This window comes from Trypanosoma melophagium (assembly GCF_022059095.1).
Source record: "Trypanosoma melophagium isolate St. Kilda chromosome Unknown ctg36segment0, whole genome shotgun sequence".
Lineage (NCBI taxonomy): Eukaryota > Euglenozoa > Kinetoplastea > Trypanosomatida > Trypanosomatidae > Trypanosoma > Trypanosoma melophagium.
In genome coordinates, this window is record NW_027125173.1 from 94,164 (window position 1) to 115,726 (window position 21,563).

The 21,563-nt window shown below is 39.7% G+C and overlaps 4 protein-coding genes across 4 annotated transcripts; all 4 read right to left on the reverse strand.

Annotated features, from left to right (window-relative positions):
- Positions 1-196: 196 nt before the first annotated feature.
- Positions 197-12,697, reverse strand: LSM04_005056 (Dynein heavy chain; the record flags this gene model as incomplete). Its single annotated transcript, XM_067330654.1, has 1 exon — positions 197-12,697. One exon carries the CDS (start codon positions 12,695-12,697, stop codon positions 197-199), a length of 12,501 nt encoding a protein of 4,166 aa, XP_067188542.1.
- Positions 12,698-13,387: 690 nt separating this feature from the next.
- LSM04_001281 (Protein kinase domain) lies at positions 13,388-17,134 on the reverse strand (the record flags this gene model as incomplete). The annotated part of the gene is made up of 1 exon (XM_067330655.1): positions 13,388-17,134. The coding sequence occupies one exon, from the start codon at positions 17,132-17,134 to the stop codon at positions 13,388-13,390; it is 3,747 nt and encodes a 1,248-aa protein (XP_067188502.1).
- Positions 17,135-18,366: 1,232 nt separating this feature from the next.
- LSM04_004264 (ER lumen protein retaining receptor) lies at positions 18,367-19,026 on the reverse strand (the record flags this gene model as incomplete). The annotated part of the gene is made up of 1 exon (XM_067330656.1): positions 18,367-19,026. One exon carries the CDS (start codon positions 19,024-19,026, stop codon positions 18,367-18,369), a length of 660 nt encoding a protein of 219 aa, XP_067188533.1.
- A 723-nt stretch (positions 19,027-19,749) lies between these two features.
- On the reverse strand, positions 19,750-21,380 carry LSM04_009698 (WD40 repeat; the record flags this gene model as incomplete). The annotated part of the gene is made up of 2 exons (XM_067330657.1): positions 19,750-19,969; positions 20,392-21,380. 2 exons carry the CDS (start codon positions 21,378-21,380, stop codon positions 19,750-19,752), a joined length of 1,209 nt encoding a protein of 402 aa, XP_067188594.1.
- Between the last annotated feature and the right edge of the window lie 183 nt (positions 21,381-21,563).

Below are 21,563 nucleotides of genomic sequence, written 5' to 3' on the forward strand. Positions count from 1 at the left end.
AGGTCACCTAAGAAAAGAATAATTTCAATCAACATCATCGTACGAAAAAGAAGAACAAAAAACCCCATAAAAAGTAAAAAAAGTTCATCTTGTATCTACATCTTTGTTTTTTTTTTTCATTTTTCTTTCTTTTTTCCGTCGTTGATAATGTGTTCCTTTCCTCTCTCTCTTTCTCTCTCTGTGAATGGGAGGATCTCTAGAAATTGAGAGATACCACGCAGGCCACTCCACGCTTAATCCAGTGCTCTGGCTCCACCTCTGTTGGGATGCTAATAGCAAGAACAAAGTTGGTGGAGTGTCCTGTGGTGCTCAGTGTGCCGGCGCGTGTGAGTGTCTTATAGACGGGACAGACGTAATCCTGCGGGTTTGCGACGCGGTCCACGACGGGCTCGAGGTGGATGGGCGGCATGTCAACGTACAACTCCTTCGGCCGCGACTCGGCGAGGGTGCGGCGGGTGGGATCCCAGCGGGCCCCCTCCAAGTGCAGGCCATGAACCACCGCCCCCACCAACTCCCTTTCCCTTTCCTTCCTGCTCTCTTTATCTGTTTTTGTTTCTGTTTCTGTGGTGGTGGACTCGGCCTCAAGAAGTGTGAAGCGGAAGGAGACGGAGTCAATCGCGACGTGCGTGCGGCGGGCAAAGTTCTGCAGTGTGCCGGTGAGAAAGGCCTGCGGGAAGAAGAAGCCGCCCATCCAGAAGGAGGCGGGCACCCCATTGTCGTACCAAGACTGGATGAAGGCCACCCGCCGCACAAGATCATCCATCCAGCTCGAGAGCGGCTTAAGTGAGGGGTAGGCGAGGGAAGCCCAGGAGGCGGGGACGGCATTGATAAAGAAACTTGATCCCACCGCCTCTAAATCAGCAGACATGACAACTTCACCACGTACAGCTCTAGAAAATTCTGCAAGGCTTGTTTGTACAAAACGTAAAAGACGATTGTATCGCACAGCTTCTTGTACAAGTACTGTATTCATAGATTCTTCATATCGTGTAGGGTATTTTGCATAAAATTCTTGAATATTAAAAGTTTCGGGTAGTTTTTCTTGTATAGATTGAGCCGTTCGCATAAGCATCTCTTCTCGACTATGCAGTGAAGATCCTGATCTTTCATGGGAAACAAGAGAGAGAATAGTTGCCAAGATATTAGCACTCTCACTTTGGGCACATGTAATATCAGCGTTATCATGTAATCCAAATACTTCAGGCTCTGGATTTAATGGCCATGAATTAAGGTAATCCAAATAATAAGCACGATCGCATGGTTCAATTGTACGGTACAAACCAGAAGGAGAAAAGGAGTAACCTTCATGTAGGACTTTAGGATTAATAAAATCTTTGATTATTGACATCAAGCATCTTCTATCCCAATCATCTGTTACACGACCACCATAATTAATTTCACCTGTAAGAAATGTTAATACATCAAAAGGAACCTCATCATACATGGACATAAATTTTCGAAGTTGTAAAAGGCATACATTACGATCTGAATCATTAAATTCATAAGCAATGTTAAATCCAAGAGAACCAAATTTTCGTCTCTCTTGAATAACACCATGGAATAAACAAAGAGCAAAAACCATCATTTTAAATTCTCGTGGTTTAGTAGGGTGATCAAGATCATCATCTGTAAGACCATAATAAGAACGAGTTACATTAGCACGAAGACCCATTGGTGGTTCATTTGTCATTTTTACAGAAATTTGTAAAACGGATACAGGGAAAGATTCAGAAGGCATAGAAGTAAGCCAAAGTCTAAATTCTTTTCGAACTGTTTCAAGTGTAAAACTTTCCACTCTAGCTTCTAATGTTGGCATCCATGATGTTGCAAGATGACAATTTTGTAAAAGAACCCATTGTCCTCGTTCTCGTCCATTATTAAGTAATTCTTCTGCTTTACGTCCTTGACCTTGACCAAGAGAAACCTTGTCAAGTTTTTTCGACATACGCATTTGTTCAGCAAAACGAAGAAGATCATTCATAGGATCAGAACCAGGAGAAATAATAAAAATAAGTGGTGTAAGACAAGTACTATCCTTATAAGCATCCATTAAGTCAAATTGTGGAACAATAATGAAACGTTCACCCATAAAATACTTTACAAATTCTTGAATAGCTGCTGATAATTTATCTTTTCTAAAGCATCGAGTAATAATAAGTCGTTGTAAATGTGTTTCCTTTCCTCCCCATTCACGTGCTAGAATATATGTATGAGCATTAAGACTATCAAATAGAGCTTTATAGTGTGTAATATTCTCTGTTACATGATTAGCAAATCCAGCAAATTTAGGTAAATTAGATCCTACAAATTGAATTTCATTCCAAGAATTTTCAGTTAACCATTCTGGGGCAGGATTTGGAGCATTTCCACCACGTCCTGTAGGTCCTGTAAGTAAATAACGATACTCTTCATTATCAAGAGCATTCTCTTGTTGTAAGATTGATGTACATAAATAAAAAGAAAAGGTAAGTTTATGACGTTCAAATAATGAACGACATACATTTGTGTAAAAAGAGTAGGTAAAATACTCGGTAAGCTTATTAACACGTTCTTCAATATCTTCAGCCTTTTCTGTATTATCTACAGCCACCAAGCCAAGATTAATAAACCACTGCAAAGAAAATTGATACATAGGATCTACCATAGCCAATTCAGATACGCAGAAAAATAATAACGCTCCACGATAGGCATGAGGACGATACTTATTACGTGTTTCATCAATAGTTTTCTCTGTTTCACGTGCACGACTTAAGTCATTCTTAATTTCAGTAGATTTAATTTTACTTTTTTCAAGAGCATCAATAAGATCTTCTTGATCTAGTATATCACCTTCTGCCTCTTCTAGCATACGTAAAATATTTTCCTGCATTTCCTTCAATTCTTTATTTTTTTCTGCAGAATCACGAATAAGTTTCTGTTTCTCTTGTTCAAGATCATTACGTTCTTTTTCTACAGTCTTTCCAAGAAGTTGATCTTCCAATCCACTTCGTGTAATGAAAAAGTTCAGTAAAGAAACAGTAACAATAGTTTCTGGTGTATATACTGGATTAGGTAATTTTGTTGTCATGTAAAACTTAAAATTCCTATCATATGGAATAGCAGAGTCTCCAACACGAATATGTGGAGTACTACCAATAAGAAATACATTACGCAACAAAACGGGTTCTAATGCAGGTTCTAGAGTTTCACCCACATTTTCCAATAAACAAGGAAGACCAAGACGAATAGCCCCTTCCACCGTTTTCATAAATTTTTCATCCGATGCCTTACAAACTTGTAAATTATCATTTTTATGCATATTTCGAATCCATGTATTAGCTTGACCTTGAGGATCTATTAATAATGGCCATGTACGGGCATTCATAAGAATAAGAGCATTTTCTGTAGAAAGTGGATCCTGTGGAAGTCCACAAAGTTGCCATTCTTGAATACGAACAGCATCTCCTGTTGTAGATACAAGATCTGCTTGTGTACTTGTTTTAATACCAATTCCTGCCAGTACTTTACTCCATTCCTCTAAAAGATGTTTACGGTAGGGTCCAGTGAGAGGTCCAAGATAGGCAATAGATGCAGAAGCCATCAACATATCACCAGATAAACAAGTCTCTTGTGCTTTATATTGTGTTACAAGTTCAGACCAGCGAACTTTTTCTCCTCCAAGACCATCGATAAGACGAGCGGCTCGATGAAGTTTTTGGCTTGTACGTTCTACTTCATTTTCCAACTCTGTTTGTGTTTCTACGGCTTCTGCAAATTCTCTTTCAAGTGTTGCCACAGCTTCAATGACGGCATCAAGTTTCGCCCGTGTATCAGCAAGTGCTGCATTCACACGGCGAAGTTCACTTTCCGCCGCTGCCAGACGTTCGCGTAGTGGTTGAATTTCACGATTTACAAAAAACCATTTATACATTGCACGTACCCATTGACACATAGCCATACATGGTACAGATACTGTTTTTACCTTTTCTGGTTGAAATTCTTCATTCTCATAGTATACACGTACTTTTTCTATAAGTGGCATATCCATCGCTTCTCTATCAAATCCACCTTTCCCAGGTGGTTGAACCAAAGTATCAAGTAACTGATTCGCATTCTTCATATACGATTTTGCACACATCCACCAATCGGGTACTTTTTTAGCCCCTGGAGGTCCACTATAAAATTCCTTTGGACAATTTCCAAAAGTAAGTAAAAGGGCAACCGCCTCCATAACATATTGTACACCTTTAGGTGGATTTTGATATTTATTTAACTCTGATATTTCTGCAGCTTTAATCTTTGAAAGTACTTTAACAGCTTCTTGTAATGCAGGTTCAGCTTCTGCAAGGCGATCTGCACATTCTGTACGCATTTTCGCACATTCTTCAGCTTTTGCAGTTGCTTCAGCTTCCTCATGACGTGCATCCGCCTCTTTTTCACTAGCTTCTTTACGATCTACACGAAGACGTTCCATGATTTTCTGAATTTCCTCTTTTTTATTTTCTAATACCGGTTGTTGTGCTTTTAATTGAGCCTCAAGATGTACCACACGTTCCTCTGTTTCTCGTAGTTTATCTAATCCATTTTCAAGACGACTACACTGCCCTTGTACAAATAGTCTTCTGCTTTGAAGAAGAGAACTATAGGTATTAAGTAAGGAAAGATATGATGTTGGTGTGACATAGGATCTACGACGTGTTTCTTCAAAGAATCTTTCTGTCGTTTCTGCTGCAGAAATATGCATAGACTTAAAACATTCAGAAAGATCACTCATTTCATCAGGAGTGAATTTAGCATTTGAATTTCCTAATTGTGCTTTGGCTACAGAAAGAAGTGCTTCACCAGGCCATTCCGCAAACCAATCAATTGTACAACATGTAACTAAAGCAGGGAACATACGTAAACGTGTTCTAAATGCCTCACCAATAGGAGAAAAAGCTAATACAATATGAAGATTAGATCGTACCTCTTTTACAAATCGTGCATACACTGAAACTTTAGTTGTTGGTAAATTTTCACTCATACATATACCCTTAAATTTATCATTGATAATTTCAATATCTTGATCCTCAAATAAATTAGGAACATCACCAGAAGTAAGAAGTCCAGCCACATCTTCCATTAATGTTGGATTAATTACTTGGGTATCTGAGAAGAGGAATGTACGTTTCTTTTCATCTTTACCACAGTCAAGTAATAATCTTGCCAAAGATTCATGCCACTCTTTTACACCGAAGTTTTTAGTAAACTCAATTGAGAATACTTCCATTTCAGGAATTAAGTGACATGCCAATCGTGTTAAGGACTTTCTTCCTGAACCACCAATACCTAATAAAAGGCAATGACCATTTGGCATGGAAAGTACACGGGCAATACGACAAACATGCTCAATAGCATCAAGAAAAAGAACTAAATTCATCACACTTTCATTTGCTTCATTATAAGCATTCAATTGTTCATCAAAAAATTTAGCAAGAGCTTTCATATCTGTAACTTGTTGATAAATTGGTTCATTCATTGACATAAAATCAGCAAAAATAAGTCTCCCACCTGGAACAAGTGCTTTATATCCACCTTCATACCCAATATTTACAAGTTCATCATCTAAGAAGGAGATAAATTGTTCTCTATCTTCTGCACAAATTAAACGATCACAAAAGACACGTTGCATTTCATGCATCCATTGTTTTACCAAAACTTCTTGATTGGGCAAACTTTTTGGGTCATTAGCGTAAAGCATAGGGAACACCCGCATTACATCTCGCATATTAAACAAGTAATGAACATGCGATGGAGTTGGTAAGAAAGTTTTACGACAACGTTTAAATACGGTTAATGTTCCTTCAACAAGTTTAGAAGCAGATTCAACAATTTCTTCTTTAATACCTCGTTGTCTAAAACCACCATTAATAATAGTACTTAATATAGTGCGTTTAGACACATCCGACATTTCAGGAAATGATACATAATTGAAATAACGCATCAGACGATTAGAAACTTGTGTACGACTACCACCTGGTGGTCCCATTGCCATAACAAATGAAGAATCGATAATGGCATTCCACTTAATACCACCAACAAAAGAATAAAGACCTCCATGACCGAGTAATTGACGAAGTAATTCTAACGGTGGTTGAGCACCATAACGTTCTTTTTGTGGTAAGTTTGCATCATCTATAAAAATTAAAAAGTGTTTACCAACAGGTGCACCATAAACGTGAGAACGACGCTTGTCAAACTTGGACATTAGTGAATCTTGTAATACCCCGGCTTTTGTTTGTGGAGAGAATGTAAAAGTAAGTCCAAGCAATCGATCTGGTAAACCTCCTAGAATTAAATCACTTACAGATACTGTTTTCCCCGTACCTGTGGGACCAACCGCCACGACATTTACCTTTTGTAGTAATAAGTGTTGTAATACGTATTTTTGTCGAGTGTTATCAATTGTAGGAACAATAATATCTTCAAATTTGCTCGTACGATTAATTTCACAGGTTCCACACAATTCACTCCAGTGTACCCAACGTGGTTCCACCTCATCTTCCGGTGCAGCTGCATAGACAAAACAATAATCATAGAGAAGTCCTTCTTCTGGCAGGGAATCGGTGTGATTATTATTAGCCGCCACTGATCGTAACATATTACTAAATTGCTCACGCCCAGTCTCATCACACGTTGCACCAATACTCCAAACAATAGACATAAAGAATAACGGTTTAATACACTTGGCAAGAATTTCTAACCGTTCAGGAGTCAAAGGGGGTTGTCCTGGTTGAGGTTTAGGTACGGAAAAGGATTCTAAATAACCATTCATCATGCGAAAGAAGGAGTATACAAGTCCACTATTTGTAGATGGTACATATTCTTTTAAGTTAGCCCGCATAAAATTAATAAGTTCATCAAGATATATATTAGCTAATTCTGCTATTAATTCCTGATGTGAAACTACATATCCAGGTAAAGAACTTTTCCAAGTTTCTATACTGGCATGCGTAGGAACACATGCGGTTGGTTCCATATAAATCATACCACAACGTGAGACTGTAGCAGGTGAGGCAACGGCAAGATCTTCTACTTCAAACATCATTGTCATATCACGACTCATTTGAATAATTTCTCCAGAGACAAGACATAATTTTTTATTTTCATCCAATACCGTGTTCATAGATTCAATCCAAAGAGCATCCACGGGACCATCAAACATAACCCAATGTTTTCCTAATTGATTACACTCATCACCATATTTAGCAGCACGACGAAATAGAACACAGAGAATACCATCTTTCCACTCTCCATTTTCATCATATGCACCGTATAATTGATCCATTGTAACAGCCTTAGGATTACAAATATGTGTATACACTTTCATATAATCTCTTGCCCCGACATCTTTACCTTTACTTTGCATAAGGGCACACTCAGAGAGAGCTTTTTGTAAGGCAGTATAAGCCATAGTTTTACCACTTCCAGCAGGTCCAACTAACATTAAACCATGACGTAAAGTTGTAATATCATATAATTGTAAACATTTTTCAATAAAGGCAGGGGTAGGTTGTAGTTTATCGGCAATTACAACTTCACGAAGAGCATCTACGACTACACCGTAATCCGTAGAAGGAAGTTTAGTACCAGGAAATAAGTCACTGATAATTCCTTCAAAGAGAACAATATCATCTTTAAGAAATTTAGGAACATTAGAATCACGTAAAGCTCGAAGGAGTAATAAATCTTCATCTTCATTAGGATTTTCCTTTTTATTTAATCCAGCTGCAGAAATAACAGTATTTACCGCACGCATACCAAAATCATAGTGATCTTGTGAAGAAAGTTGTTCGGAACTTAATTTGAATGTCATAACCATTTTTTGTGATAGACTTCTAGCTTTTTTGTAACCGTATGAAAATAAACGAATTTCTCCAATAAGAGCATAATCTGGTACCATACATGCAACAGGACGGAAGAGAACCTTTAAGTTATCTGGTAACTCTGTACGACCTGCATAACCAGGATTCATCGTAATAAATACCGCATGCGTTGGATCCACTACCACTTCACTTCCTTCAAAGATAATACGATACTGTTTAGTTAGGCAAGCCTGCTGAAGATCTGTTACTTGTTGCGCTACCACAGATAACACTTCCACATCTATACGATTAAATTCATCAAAACAGGCCCACGCTCCAGCCCATGCAAGACCTTTAAAAAATTTTGCCATGGAAAGACATGTCATACCTTCTTGACAATTGAAAACAACACATTGTTTGGCAAGTGCTTTAGCTAAATCTTTTGTGGTCTCTGTCTTACCAGTACCGGCAGGACCAGCAGGAGCCCCACCAAGGCATAAGGCTAACGCTCCTGTTAGTGTAAGATAAATACGATCTGTAAGTGGTGTTACAACAAGTCTACCAGTGTTACCAAGATACTCACCACCATAAATAAAATGTGCATCCACTTGTTTAATATGACATAATTCATCTACGGCATCAAAATAAAATCGTAATTGTTTTATCCAATCAAATGAGTGAACAGAGTTTACACCATTACGTTTCATAGCCTCTACAGTATCTTTAGCATGTACTTCTACCGTGATAAGAGCTCCCATATTAATACGTTGTCGTGCCTTAAGTGGTGATTGTACAACATCTACCAATTCATCTAATTGACGTTCAAGAACACTAAAAAAGACATTAACATTTCCTTCTCTCGTTAATCCTTCTTCACAACCATTTGTCCAGAATATCTGTGATACCGCAATAACACATTGTGCAGGCCAACGAAGTACCCATTGGGCACGTGGAGTAATGGTATAATCACGAAATGCTTGTTTTACCTGATCATGAACGGCATCTTTCATCATACTTTCAACAGATTTAAGCCAAACTTCCACATTACCTTCAGGAATAACCGGTTGAACACCGGGAACATGTTCACCTTCACCACTAAAGAAACCAACAATTTGGCTAAACGAAGACCACTCGAGTGAACTAATAAACTCAAATAATTTGCTTATATGTGTATCAATACGTTTAACTTCCTTTGATTGTGAAAGAATTTCAAGTAATTCTTCATCTGAAAGAAAGTAAAACCTTGGGAATGCCTGACGTTTATCAGTTAAGTAATCATTAAGACCACGTTGAACCTCTTCAAGAAGTCTATTAGATTCTCTAAGACTTTCAAGAAGTTTACTTGTACCTATACAAAAATCCAAAACATTTGGTTGATGATGAACAATTCCCATAATACGACGCCAATTTTTGTCTACACGATCAAACATCTTAGATAGACGTGGAAGTTGTAATGCAATATCTTCAGAAGAAAAGATAGGTTCCAGATATCGCCATGAACGTTGACATTCTAACCACTGCTCTAAAATATCTGAAATAAGGTTAAGAGAACGTTCCCAATCTGTAATAGCTTCTTCGTAATATGCCTTAAAAGGTGAAAACTGAAGTTGTTGAGTAAGATTAAGATGCTCATCTAGGAGTTCTATAACCTCAAAAGCGTCTTTTACAATAAATGTACCAGTTGCTTTATATGGTTCAATAAGAAAAACCCGACTCTCCCATTTGGCACGCATTTCCTTAAGACTCTTTTCAATTTGGGCTTCTTTTGCAGCAACCTCACAGTGAGCAATAATAACATCCCTATGTTCTAGTAATGGTTCAATATCATCTAGCAACATAATAGTTTCCCCAGGTGCAAGATTCATATTAAGTTTTTCTGAAAGACCTTTCCAATGACGTTCTTTCATACCTGGATGACGAAGTGAAGTTACCATTGGAACCCATGGTTTAAATGCTTCTACTTTACTTCGTATTTCTTCCACAATTTTTAAAGTAGCATTCTTGTCTTTAAAAGTTTTAGCTAATTGTGTCATAGTTTTAAAAGCATTCATTACTACAGATTCAATTTCATCGGGATCAAGGGATTCAAATGGATCTGTATGCCAACGACGATAACAATCTTGCCATTGATAAGTTGTCAACCATAAATCACTATAGGGTTTAAACTCCTTTTCAAGTTCAAATACATTACGGTAATCAGTGAGTTTATCTCCAAATAAACGTTGATCACTATTAATAGAACGTGCTTCTTCAATGCATTTTCGAAGTTCAATACTATTCGTTTTAACTTCCGCTGCAACCCTCTCCGCTTCTGAAGCATCTGTATATTTAGAAAATGTTGCCACCACACGTTGTAGCGCATCCACCTTCTTAGAAAATTCTTCACCCTCTTTTTGCAAACGTGCATGTAATTCTTCTTGAACTTTTTCAAGTTCCTTATTTATATCATGAATACGAAGGGTAAGTTGTCTTGGCCATGCAATGGCCTCCCATTTCTGCCGAGATTCATCATCACTTAATTCATATTGAAATCCGTCTAGAATATTATAGTACTGCCGCATGTCTTCAATCTCAGCACAAAGTTCGGTAATACGTTCTGGTGTACTGGCTATAAAATTTTTTAATTCATATAATTTTTCTGGATTTTGTGGCTGTTTCTCCAATGTTCGTACAATCTTTGAAAATTCTTCTCGGATATATACTGTCTTGGATTTTGCCATCTTGCATATAAGGTTCATAACAAGTTTTGCAAGATCTTGTTCCTTATTAGCCATAATATGTCCAAATGACTGACAATCCACTACATAGTTTCCAACAGTTATGTAGGCTGGAAGTTTTTGTGCCACCACTTTTTTAGCTTTGAGATGTCGTCTAATTTCTTCTTTCATATCTTCTGTAGTATGTTCCTCATGTGCATATTCTTCTATAAACTTCTTCTTGTCAAGTCGTACTAATGGTAAAAGATCATCATACATTTTAAGATAATCGTATAATGGTTGCATCGAATTCCTCAGTGCATCAATTACACGTTTTCGTAAAAGTACCACATGCTCTTCTTCTTGTTTTACAGAATCAAGAAAAGGTCCTTCCCCATCCCTTCTCCAGAAATATTGTGACATAACATACTTCTCTACTTGTGGAATAGCATCTGTGCAATAGATAGCATTATTAAAGAGATCCACAATAGTCTTTTCAAAATCTTCAAAGGAAATAGAGTATGTAAAACATCCATCCCTTTCGGCAAGATCAATAGTAAATAATGGCTGCTTTTCAACACAATCATCGGCATCACTTCCAGGCCATTTATTTTCAACATTATTCATATCAATAACGTTGACTGTAAACTCAGAAACCTCTTCAAAAAAGACGGTAAAATTTCGCAATGAGGTGTAGACAAGTTCAAATAGAGTATCTTCCATCATAAATTTCACAGTTGTGAAAAACTTTTTAAGTTTTGACATCTCATAAATTTCTTGTTTACATTCATGAACGTTTAACCATCCTTTTCCAGCAGATGCAAAACCTTTTCTTATAACTTCGCAAATTTTTTCTGTCCATTCTTCCTTTAAATATTTTGCCATAGTTGACATGTGTTCTTGCTGTAATTTTTGAAACTCTGTGAGTTGCATTTGTCGCTCCTTTGGAAGACTAAATAGACTTCCCTCTAAAACCTTTATACATTCGCTCCGTACCCCTGTCAGTGCTGTGACGACCTCTGGTTGTGTGTAGTATGTGGAGAAGGTGAAGGCCTGCTCCCTTGCCTCAAAGTCAAAGTTCCCCATGGTGATGACGGTATTTGGATTCCCCAATTCTGTCCGTTGTATCGCCACATTTGGCCCTCGAACGAGTTCCTCCATACTCATCTGTGTGGCGTTGGCGACCATCCGCATCAGCACGGCGTCCCGGCGCATGCGGTCCTGCAACATAATCCTGTTATGACTGCGCTGCCACTCGAGTGTGATCTCGGCGAGGAGTTTGTTGGCCCCACCCTGTTGGCCGTCCGGGTGGGCGGCGGCACCAGCAGCGGTGGCGGCTGCCCCGGCGCGGAGGCGGGCGCGGAGGGCGGCGTCGGGGGCGGGCAGGCCGGCCGTCGGCATCGCGTCGCAGCAGAGGCGGTAACGGATCCACGCCGTCGCTTTGGCCCGCTGCCCCGCCGCCGCCGCCAGCCGCCGGGCGTACAAAATCGGGTCCTCCGCGAGCAGCCGCACGAAAAGGCGCGGCAGCACCGACGGCTGCTCCCCGGGGACCCGCACGGACCCCCATAACACCCGCAGTTCGTTGCGGCCGGCGTCCCAGTCAATCACACGGCAGGGGCGGAGGCGGAAGTCGCCCGGGCGGTACTCGTAGATCCCCTCCGCCGGTAGGTAACGGCCCTCCTCACTCTCGCTGCGATGGGCAATCTCCATCCACTCCGCGGGGTTGCGGCAGTCGTAAGAAGTATCATCAAAGACCTGCAGCGGAAGGTCCTGCGCACTCTCACATGCCAATTGCTGCAACGTTAGCCCCGCTACATCCAAAAGCTGCTGCACATCATGCGATTCATACTGACGACGACGACGTTCAATCTCAATTTTTCGAGGAATACGACCACGTTGGTGCTCAAATGGCACCTGTACCTTTGGCTCAAATGCCGATGGGTCTGCATCCGGAAAGAGAATTGCCGTCTCCTTGTATGTGGCACTTATACCAACCAGTACCCTTGATGGACTAGGACTCCGTCGGTCCCCTCGTGAAGGACTCAGCGCTGCTGCCTGATCACTCCTTCCTGAATGCGAAGACGGGGGAGGCTGTTGTTGTTGCTGTTGGAGTTTTTTCTTCTGTAGCAGAGAAGAGGAAGGGTACTTTGGGTCCGGACGCAGGTGATGCTGAAGCATTCGCAGGTGAAGATACACAAATAAATAAATGAAAAAGAACTCACCTACCAGTCAAGACACAAACGAATCAACTGCTCCTATAATCACAATAAAGGAGATATATATAGAGAGAGAAAAAAAAAGAGAGAGATATAACTAGAAACAGAAAAAAAAAGTAATTCATAAAAAAATCAAAGGAGATATCCACAGGGAAAGGTCTAACACTCATGTATAAAAGTAGCATATATCATAATTCTTCAATCCCAGCGTTTAACATTCTGGAACAGAGGAAACAAAAAATGTGTAAAAAGAAAAAGACACGGTATCAAGAAACGACTATTCACACTTCATACAACAACATTAGCAACATCAGCACAAGAAGAAAACAAAAAAAAAATACAGGAAGACCTTTAAGTAAATAAAAGAAATAAAAACAAAAGACAGGGCCTGTGTGCAAGTATGTGTATGAGTATGTGTGTGGGAATGAAACACAGGTGTATCTGCGTGTAATAGTATACGGCTTTGATTTCCATTCTGTGTTTCATACGTTCCCTCTTCCAACCCCCTCCTCAATTTACTGCATAGCTTCAACATTCAGATACCCTCACAAAAAAAAAAAAAGAGAATTTCCTTTGTTCTTCTGCTTCTTCTAATACTTCTTCTTCTTCGCCCTTTGCCTCTTTCCTTTTTTTCTGTTTTTTTTTTCTAAATTCACCCACGAATAAGCTCCATTATAGCTGTTGCTTCTGCGCACAATTCCTTGTTGTCGCTGCTTACACGTGTAATGGTATCCAGTGAGGTGAACAGCGATGGTGAAAGTCGTTGTAGATCACGTTTACGGCTACGTTCACAGGTGTATCGCAGGGCGCGAAGAACGTAAAAGACCGCATTTTGGTTACTATTTGTACTAGAAAGAATATCGACAACTAATTGAACACCATCTGAAGACAACATATCCTGCTGTGCCACTGTTGAAACCCTAACAAAATAGTACACACACATGGCGGCATTTTCAGCTGCAGCCCGCACAGGAGATAAACACAATGGCAACCAGAGTTTAATAAGGCCATTCTGTGGAAGTAGTACAAGACACTCCTGCGACATACGAGAATTTATTCCACTTAAAGCGTGTTTCAGGAAAAAAGCGGAAAGTTCACAACATGATTCCAAAAGATGATCAAGTTCCTTTGAGACTGCCATTGTTAATGTCTTCAAAAGAACAGAACCAACAAAGTCTTGAGTAGCAAGGAAATCCATAATATCTGACGCATGTTCCGTCTGTAATGCAAGTAATAGTAATTGAAGAGGTACAGATAAATCACTTTGTTTTGATCGTATCATATAACGTACCAACTCTCCTATTAATTTAACAGTTGCAATATCTTCAAATGATTTTGACCATTGTTCAGCACAACTAGCAAGAAGACGTATAGCATGAATAGGAATTGGTTCATTTTCTCTTAATAATGTTGAAAGCGATGTAGCTACTGTTTGCATTAAGTGATTTAATTTCTCACCTTCGAGAGTTTTTTCTTCATTCGTTTGATTTGAAATATCAGCAAGTGGTACAACAAATGCATTTAAGATACGTAAAGCTGAAAAACGTCTTTCACTATTAGAGTTTGAAAGCATATGTAAATATGGTGGAAAGAGTTCACTCGTTACCGCACTACGATGTTTTCGAATTCGTTCACTGTTCTGAGCTAATAACTCTACAAGTTTGTTAAACTCCATTTCATACTCTGCATAGCGTGGAGAAGATAAAGATTTTTCAAGACATGTGCCAAGACTAGCGAATACACTATCACTTAACTCAACCATTGAACCAAAATTACGGGCACTCATAATATTATACACCACATTTACTGTAGCGAGAGTAGTAACAACATCTACAGTTGTTACAGTCTCTGTCATCATCTTCGCTATTTCCATCATTTGTGTATCAAAGAATAAACAGAAAAAACACGCTAAACATGCTGCACACCGTTGTACATATGAATCCTTATCTCGTACAAGACCATCAATATATGCAACACTTCTACTTGAGCAAATTCTCACTAATAACTTACCATCCATGCATCCAAGAAGAACAAATAAAAGTAGTGCTTTGCCTTTTATTGCTATAGTCGCATGTTCACTACCTTCACATAGTCCACGTACTATAGCTTCTGCAACCTTATTAATGGTTGTAAGTATTCGTTCGGATGCTTCACTTGAGAGACGTGTTGAAGCAAAAGGAATTGATGACTCCTTTCCCCAACGAATTGCAATTGGATTTTTAACCCCAACAAGACTTTTTACAAGTGCCATATTTATAAATGTTAATAACGACTGAGACGCCTTTGGCATTACATTTCCTGTAAGAACATCACCGTAGGATGATATTTTTAAATGTGTAGATTCAAGTACTACTGGCATAAGATCTTCCTTTACCATTGATAACTTTAATGCCCCACACAAAGCACTTGAACGCATATGTTCACTACGAGTAGAAGCAGGTGGTAATGCGTAAATAGCCAATAACGCACTTACTGTCTCTGGTCTTGCGAAAACTTGAATTGCTACACCACAATCACTTACTGAAGCAAGATTTTCAATCGTTTTAACTGCATAATGTTTTAGTACATCATCTGCATCTGTTAAAATATTCATATACACTGTAAAAGTAGTAGAAACATCAATATTCCATACAGCTCGATCATGTTCCCGTTGTACAGCAATATAAATCAACAATTCTCCTATACATGCAGCTAGTTTACGCTTTACTCGTGGACTTTCTTCTTCTATATAAAGTTTTAACAAAGAGGAAAGTATATTCGCTTTGGCAAGGTCTGTATGAATAAAAGTTGCATGCCGTACAAGTATACTCATAATAGAAATAGCAGTAGCTCTATAACTAGAAGGTGCCTTGTGTTGAGATGCCATACTAAGGCATAATGTCATAACTGAACTGTTTACCACAAAATTAGCAATAGCTGCATCTGTACAAACTGCTTCAAAATAACAGAGAATATTTAATTTCTCTTCATAACCTATAGTAGAAGAAGAAAGTGCTCGGTATATCATTGTTATAAATTGAGCTTGTTGCTGTTCCGTAAAACCTTTTAGTTCATTCTTTGTAGGTGGATCAAATCCAAGTAATGCAGGATCATATTTTTGTTCCACAAAACGTTCTATACGAGTATTCATAACAAGAGGTCTAATATGAGCATCTGATGTATGAGCCAAGAGTTCATCTAAACGCATATTATCAAGGGTACAAAATGGTACTTCCGTTCCTTCTAAAGTATTAACATTGGTTTTATTATTAGTATGATTTCCTACAATACCTCCACCATTTTGCATTCGTTCTCTATTTCGAGAAAAATGTGATTGTGTAGCAGCCACATTATGACCTGTAGACTCTCTTCTACCCATTTGTCCATGCGAGGAAGAACTATTATGATTGCCATTTGTTGATAATTCAGCTAAAGAAGTATGATCTCTCAAGTCAATTTCTTCTGCGATACCTGGATACTTTTGCTCTACCGCCTCACTAGCAGATTGTGCAACAATATAATTACGTTTAGCGCTTTCTAAAACCCATTCTATGTGTTTTTTAACATCTCTAGTTGAGATTGGCCAAGTAACCGACTTTAATCCCTGTTGTTTCATACGTTCAAAAGCTGGTTGTGATGGAAACGGTGCGGTAGGCAATTGCAATCTTCCCTGCCATAAATCACTTGAAACAACATCTCCCCAAGTAGCCCGTTCTAATGGATTTTTTACCAAAAGTATTTCTAATAAATCATTCATTGTGTTTGATAATCCCTCCTGACGATGAAAGGGTTCTGTCATGATATTTGTGATAAGTTCAGAAATATCTTTGCCCTCAAAAAGTGGTTTACCAGTTGACATTTCATACAAAAGACAACCAAAGGCCCAGAGATCTGAGGCTATAGAAGAAACACCATCTTTTGTGAAAAGTTCTGGTGCCATATATAATGGTGTACCCACACTTCCATCTCCACGAATAGAACTAAAATCACATGATAGACCAAAATCATAAAAACGCATGGTCATGGTAGAATCCATTAAAATATTTGAGGGTTTTAAATCTCCATAAACCACTCCTTTAGAGTGAATGTACATTAAGCCTTCTGCAATATCACCAGCATACATACGTACAGCGGCTTCTGAAAGACAAGCATCAAGTGTTAGAACTTGCCGCATATCCCCACCAGTACAGAGTTCTGTTATCACCCAAAGATGATTATTTGTCTCATACCAATTGTGAAACTTAATAATACGATGATGATGTGCTGATCGAAGAAACCTTACATTTCTCAACACTCGCTGTCGTTGAGACTTGTCTACTGATGAAATGGCATAATATTCAATAGTTTTTTTTCTACGTCCCTTGTATACACTACTAAATCGTCCTTTACCAATCTCATCATAGATTTGATAATTGTTCATCCTTACTACACAACACAGACACACACAAACACAATAACCCACTTAATCACTCACACAAACAAACAAACACACCTTCAGATCGTTTAAGAGCCGTACAGGTGGTACCTAAGCGGCACAGACTGTGCTCACCTCCCAGAGAAACAAAAAACAAATCGGTGTTGGAAAGAATCCCTTTTCCCCTTCAATTATTTTTTTTCTTTTGGAAATAGCAAGACCTTTTTTTTTTGGATACATAATTGTGAAGAAAGTAAGGAACAAAAAAGCAACAAGGACAACCAGAAAAGAAAAAAGAGGCCAAGAAGAAATAGAAAAATAGAAAACAAAAGAAAAAAATCTATGAGGTCCAAAAAGTGGTAGACTAAATTTACACAAATTATTTCAGAATACAACGAAAACAATATATATCTTAATCACATAAAAAAACTAGTCGGTCCATTGGCGACAAGAAAAAAACAAGGAAAAAAAGGCACAAAAGAAATGAGATGCCAAAGATGGAGACCAGGCGTCGGTACCAGCGCACATTAGACCATCACCCCTATAACTCCATTGCCTCTCCCCATAACTCCCGTATAAACATATCTCGCCACAGATATTTTCTTACTTTTCCACCCTCATCTCTTCTTTCTTTCTTTTTTTGATTTGGGGTGGTAAAACATAAGAAGAAAAAGAGAATACGTGCAAAAAAAAAGTTAACGCTAGGCAAAAATCTTTTACTTTTTGCTCTCTATACGCCGATTGATTCATTGGTCCTATGCAGTGAACGTAGTAAGCGTGGTAACTGTAATCATAATAACTGTAGTAATAGTAATAGTAGTAGTAGTAGTAGTAGTAGTAACGGAGATAGAAATTAGAAGTGGCTCTCCGTTCAAAAAAAAAAAAAAGAGAAAACGGGCGGTGAGAGTTTCTTCGCTACCATGCAGTTATGCTTCACTTGTTCCTAGTCCATCTGTATTTCCTTTTTTCTATGTATTTTCACCTCAAACCCTACCGTAAACTTCAGCAACATGACTTCCTTCGGTTGCACTCTTCTCTAGCTTTTTTTTCTTTTCTTTTGTTTCGCTCCTTGTACTTTCTCTTCATTAGTCCAAGAAGTTCCATACATCACGGAATAATACGTCACGTTCCTTTATTCACAAAACATTGCCTTTTCACCTTCTTCTTCTTCTTGATCACTCTCTCCCTTCCTCTATTTCTCACACACACACTCTCTTTATTTCACACTCTCTCTCACTCTACCGCGCCAATTCGTACCGCTGCTTCGCTCGTCGCACGACTTGAATCAAGTAATGATAAAAGAAATCCACATAAAGCACCGTCTGCAGCATCCCTGCACATACGGAGACGTAGTTAACACGACCAAAGGCCACATAGCGATAAATCCAATGCAATAAGTAAAAGAAACGGTAGGCACCCATCGCTGCCAGGTAGTGTGATGTAAGCGCCTCATAACGCTCCGTATATTCTAGCAGAAAGATCTGCGGCAGGATGGCTACAGCCTCAAGATATTGAGAGAACGCCCATAAGACATCCATGATCCAAGGACCACGTGGTGTTCCACGGAATAATACGGCAAGAATCATACATGGGATAATAAGATAACGAATACGAAAGGTATCATTTTCATGATCGTATGTCGCTTTCCATGGGCTCTTATTTCGCATAAGGTAGCATATATGCCATGAAGTAGCCAAGAAGAATATCTTCATTACCGTGTTGTACACGGATAAGAACGATGTGAAGAGATCAAGATAGCGTGTTGTAAAAACAAGAGCAAAAAGGAATTGTGACTTTAGGGAAAGTCCAGCGGCTGAGCGCTGTTGCAGCATCTTCCCCAAGAGAATGATGATGGCAAGGAGATGTAGCATATCTCCAATCCCCCGTAATACGTTCATTTTTCTTTTTTTTTTGCTTTATTTGTTTGATTTTTCCACTACTTTCTTGATTCTCTTTCGTTCTGAATGTATTTTCTACAACCGAACAACCTATAAATCACAATATATCCGTAGCAATTACTATGATGCAAGAAAACAATTAAAAAAAAAGTTAAAAAAGAAAAATTGATATAGATATACAAACATGTTTATATATAAATAAATATATTACATTTCTATAATCTTCAATAGCAACTATAACTATACATACACCATTAAAAAATCCACACCATGTCATCATTTTCTTTCGGTTTTCCTGTGGAGGGAAAGAGGGGATCCTAGTTCGTGCGCCTCCGTCTCTCTTCAATATACTCAACCTCACTCAAAAGAATCCACTCTCTTTTCATCGTTCATGCGTTTGGTTTAATGCGTATATGCACGTAAGCCAAAGAAAAAGATAAGAGGAAACAAAACTTCAGATTAAAAGTCCTGCAATATACGTTTTCCTTCATTACCTGTAATTGCCTCGCATATATTTCTCTTCTCCTTTTTCTTTTCTTCTCTCCTCACCTAATTCAATGCCGCTCTTTGCTATGGGTATGTCACTTAGTACGAAAAAAACGACCAATAAAACAAAAAAAGGAAACTATACTCTCTTTCATTTTTTCCTTTTTCTCCTCTTGACACAGTTGAGCATGACGTTCTTTATTTATTTATTTATTTTTTTTTTTTTGGCGGTAAAAGTTACTCCTTTTTAATGTTGCGCGTCGGTATAAGCAGTGGATTTAATTGCGCCATATAAATAAGTACCCACGAGAGCCAACAGCAGAAAGCAGCGGTGAAGCAGAGAATACGCACAAGTTCAACTTGGCTCTTTGCCCACAACGGTGCACTGAGTGCTCCTAATGTACCCATGGCAGCGAAAAAAAGCGTGCCAAGAACGAGTCCCATTGCTACAACTTCGCTATGGCTCACGCCTCTAACCAGTGATCAGAGTTAAAGAATTAAAAAAATATACACAAATAATAAAAGCTATGCGAGTCCCACTTTTTCTTTTTTTCTCCTTTCTTCACCCTTCTGTCACGTGGTCAATAAGGTGACAAGAACAGAAACTGAGAGAAATAGGGGAAAAGGGTCAGACCCACTAGTAGTAGTAGTAGTAGTAGTAGTAGTAACTTTAATGGTAATAGTGACATCAACAACAACAAGAGAGAATCCGAAATAAAAATTAAAAACCGAAAGTACAGAACAGGAAATCAAACATAATCGACTAGAAGAAAAAAAAAAGAAAAAGAAAAAAAGTGAAAGCACAAAAAATATGTATCAGACACCTTGTCACTACAATCACTCAATTTCTATTCTGGCATAGGAGGTTCAATTTCACACACCCTCACCCAACCACCCTGCGGCGATGATGACTCCTGCCACATGCTAGCCGTACCATTTGCACACGACACAAGCAAAAATGTTCCTACATGCGACCAGGAAAGTTTTGTGACTGCGTCTTCTTGTTGTGGCAACAACATATGATTCCACTCACCTCGAGCCGGTCCATCTTGTGACCACACCACGACAAACCCTTCATCGGATCCGGCCGCGATATACGTGAAGGGCATCCCCGCCGTTGGAGCCCATGCCACCTCTCGCCATGAGGCCTCCAAATCCACGGGCAACAACTGTTGTATCCACTCACTACCGCCATGACTACTAATTTTTTGTGTCCACACGGTCACATCACGCCCACCCCCACATGTGACAAGACGTGGAACGGCAATTGGCATCCCACCCGGGCCTTTTGCCTGCACTTCCGCCTCCAGTGGTGTTGTGAGAAGGGTACCAGGGAGCATCGCTGGGGCCCAGGCGAGGGCGCAGCAGCCGTTTGGGTGTGCGGCAAACTCCTCGCGATCCCACTGTTGATCGTGTGCGTTAAACACTGCAACGCCGCCACCGGCGCATCCAACCGCGAAACGCCTGCCGTACTCCGCCGGAGCCCACGCGCAGCACCACGGCGCCGATGTGAGTGCCGCCGCGTATGTCTTTGCCCACCCGCTGCCCGCCGCCCCGCAGTCGCGCCAGACGACCACATGGCAGTCGGCCCCGCAGGAGAGCAGCGTGGCGGCGGCGATGGGTGGCGGGGCCCACGCCACACACACCACCGTCCCGGCGTGGCCCTCCAGCACTGTCCGCAGCCGCCACTTGTTGGGACCCGCTGCGTCGTCGGCGGTGAAAACGCGAATGCTGCCGTCCTCGCTGCACGACGCGACGTATTTGCCGGTCGCATCAACGGCGGTGTCTGTGACGGGGGCGGTGTGGCCGGTGTCCAGCACCGCGTCCAGGGTGGCAGGATCTCTACTGGCCACAGCCGTTTCACTCATCTCCTCTTGTTGTTGCTGTTGGTGCGGAAGAGGGGCACAGAGGCAGAGGTGAGACAAGATATGAGGAGGAGGGAAACACACTTGGGAAGGGAAGAGAAAAAGAAAAGGATTTTTTTTACTTTTCTTTTCAATCAATAAAAAACAAAGAAAAAAAACAGAAAAATACAAAAGGTAATAACAGCA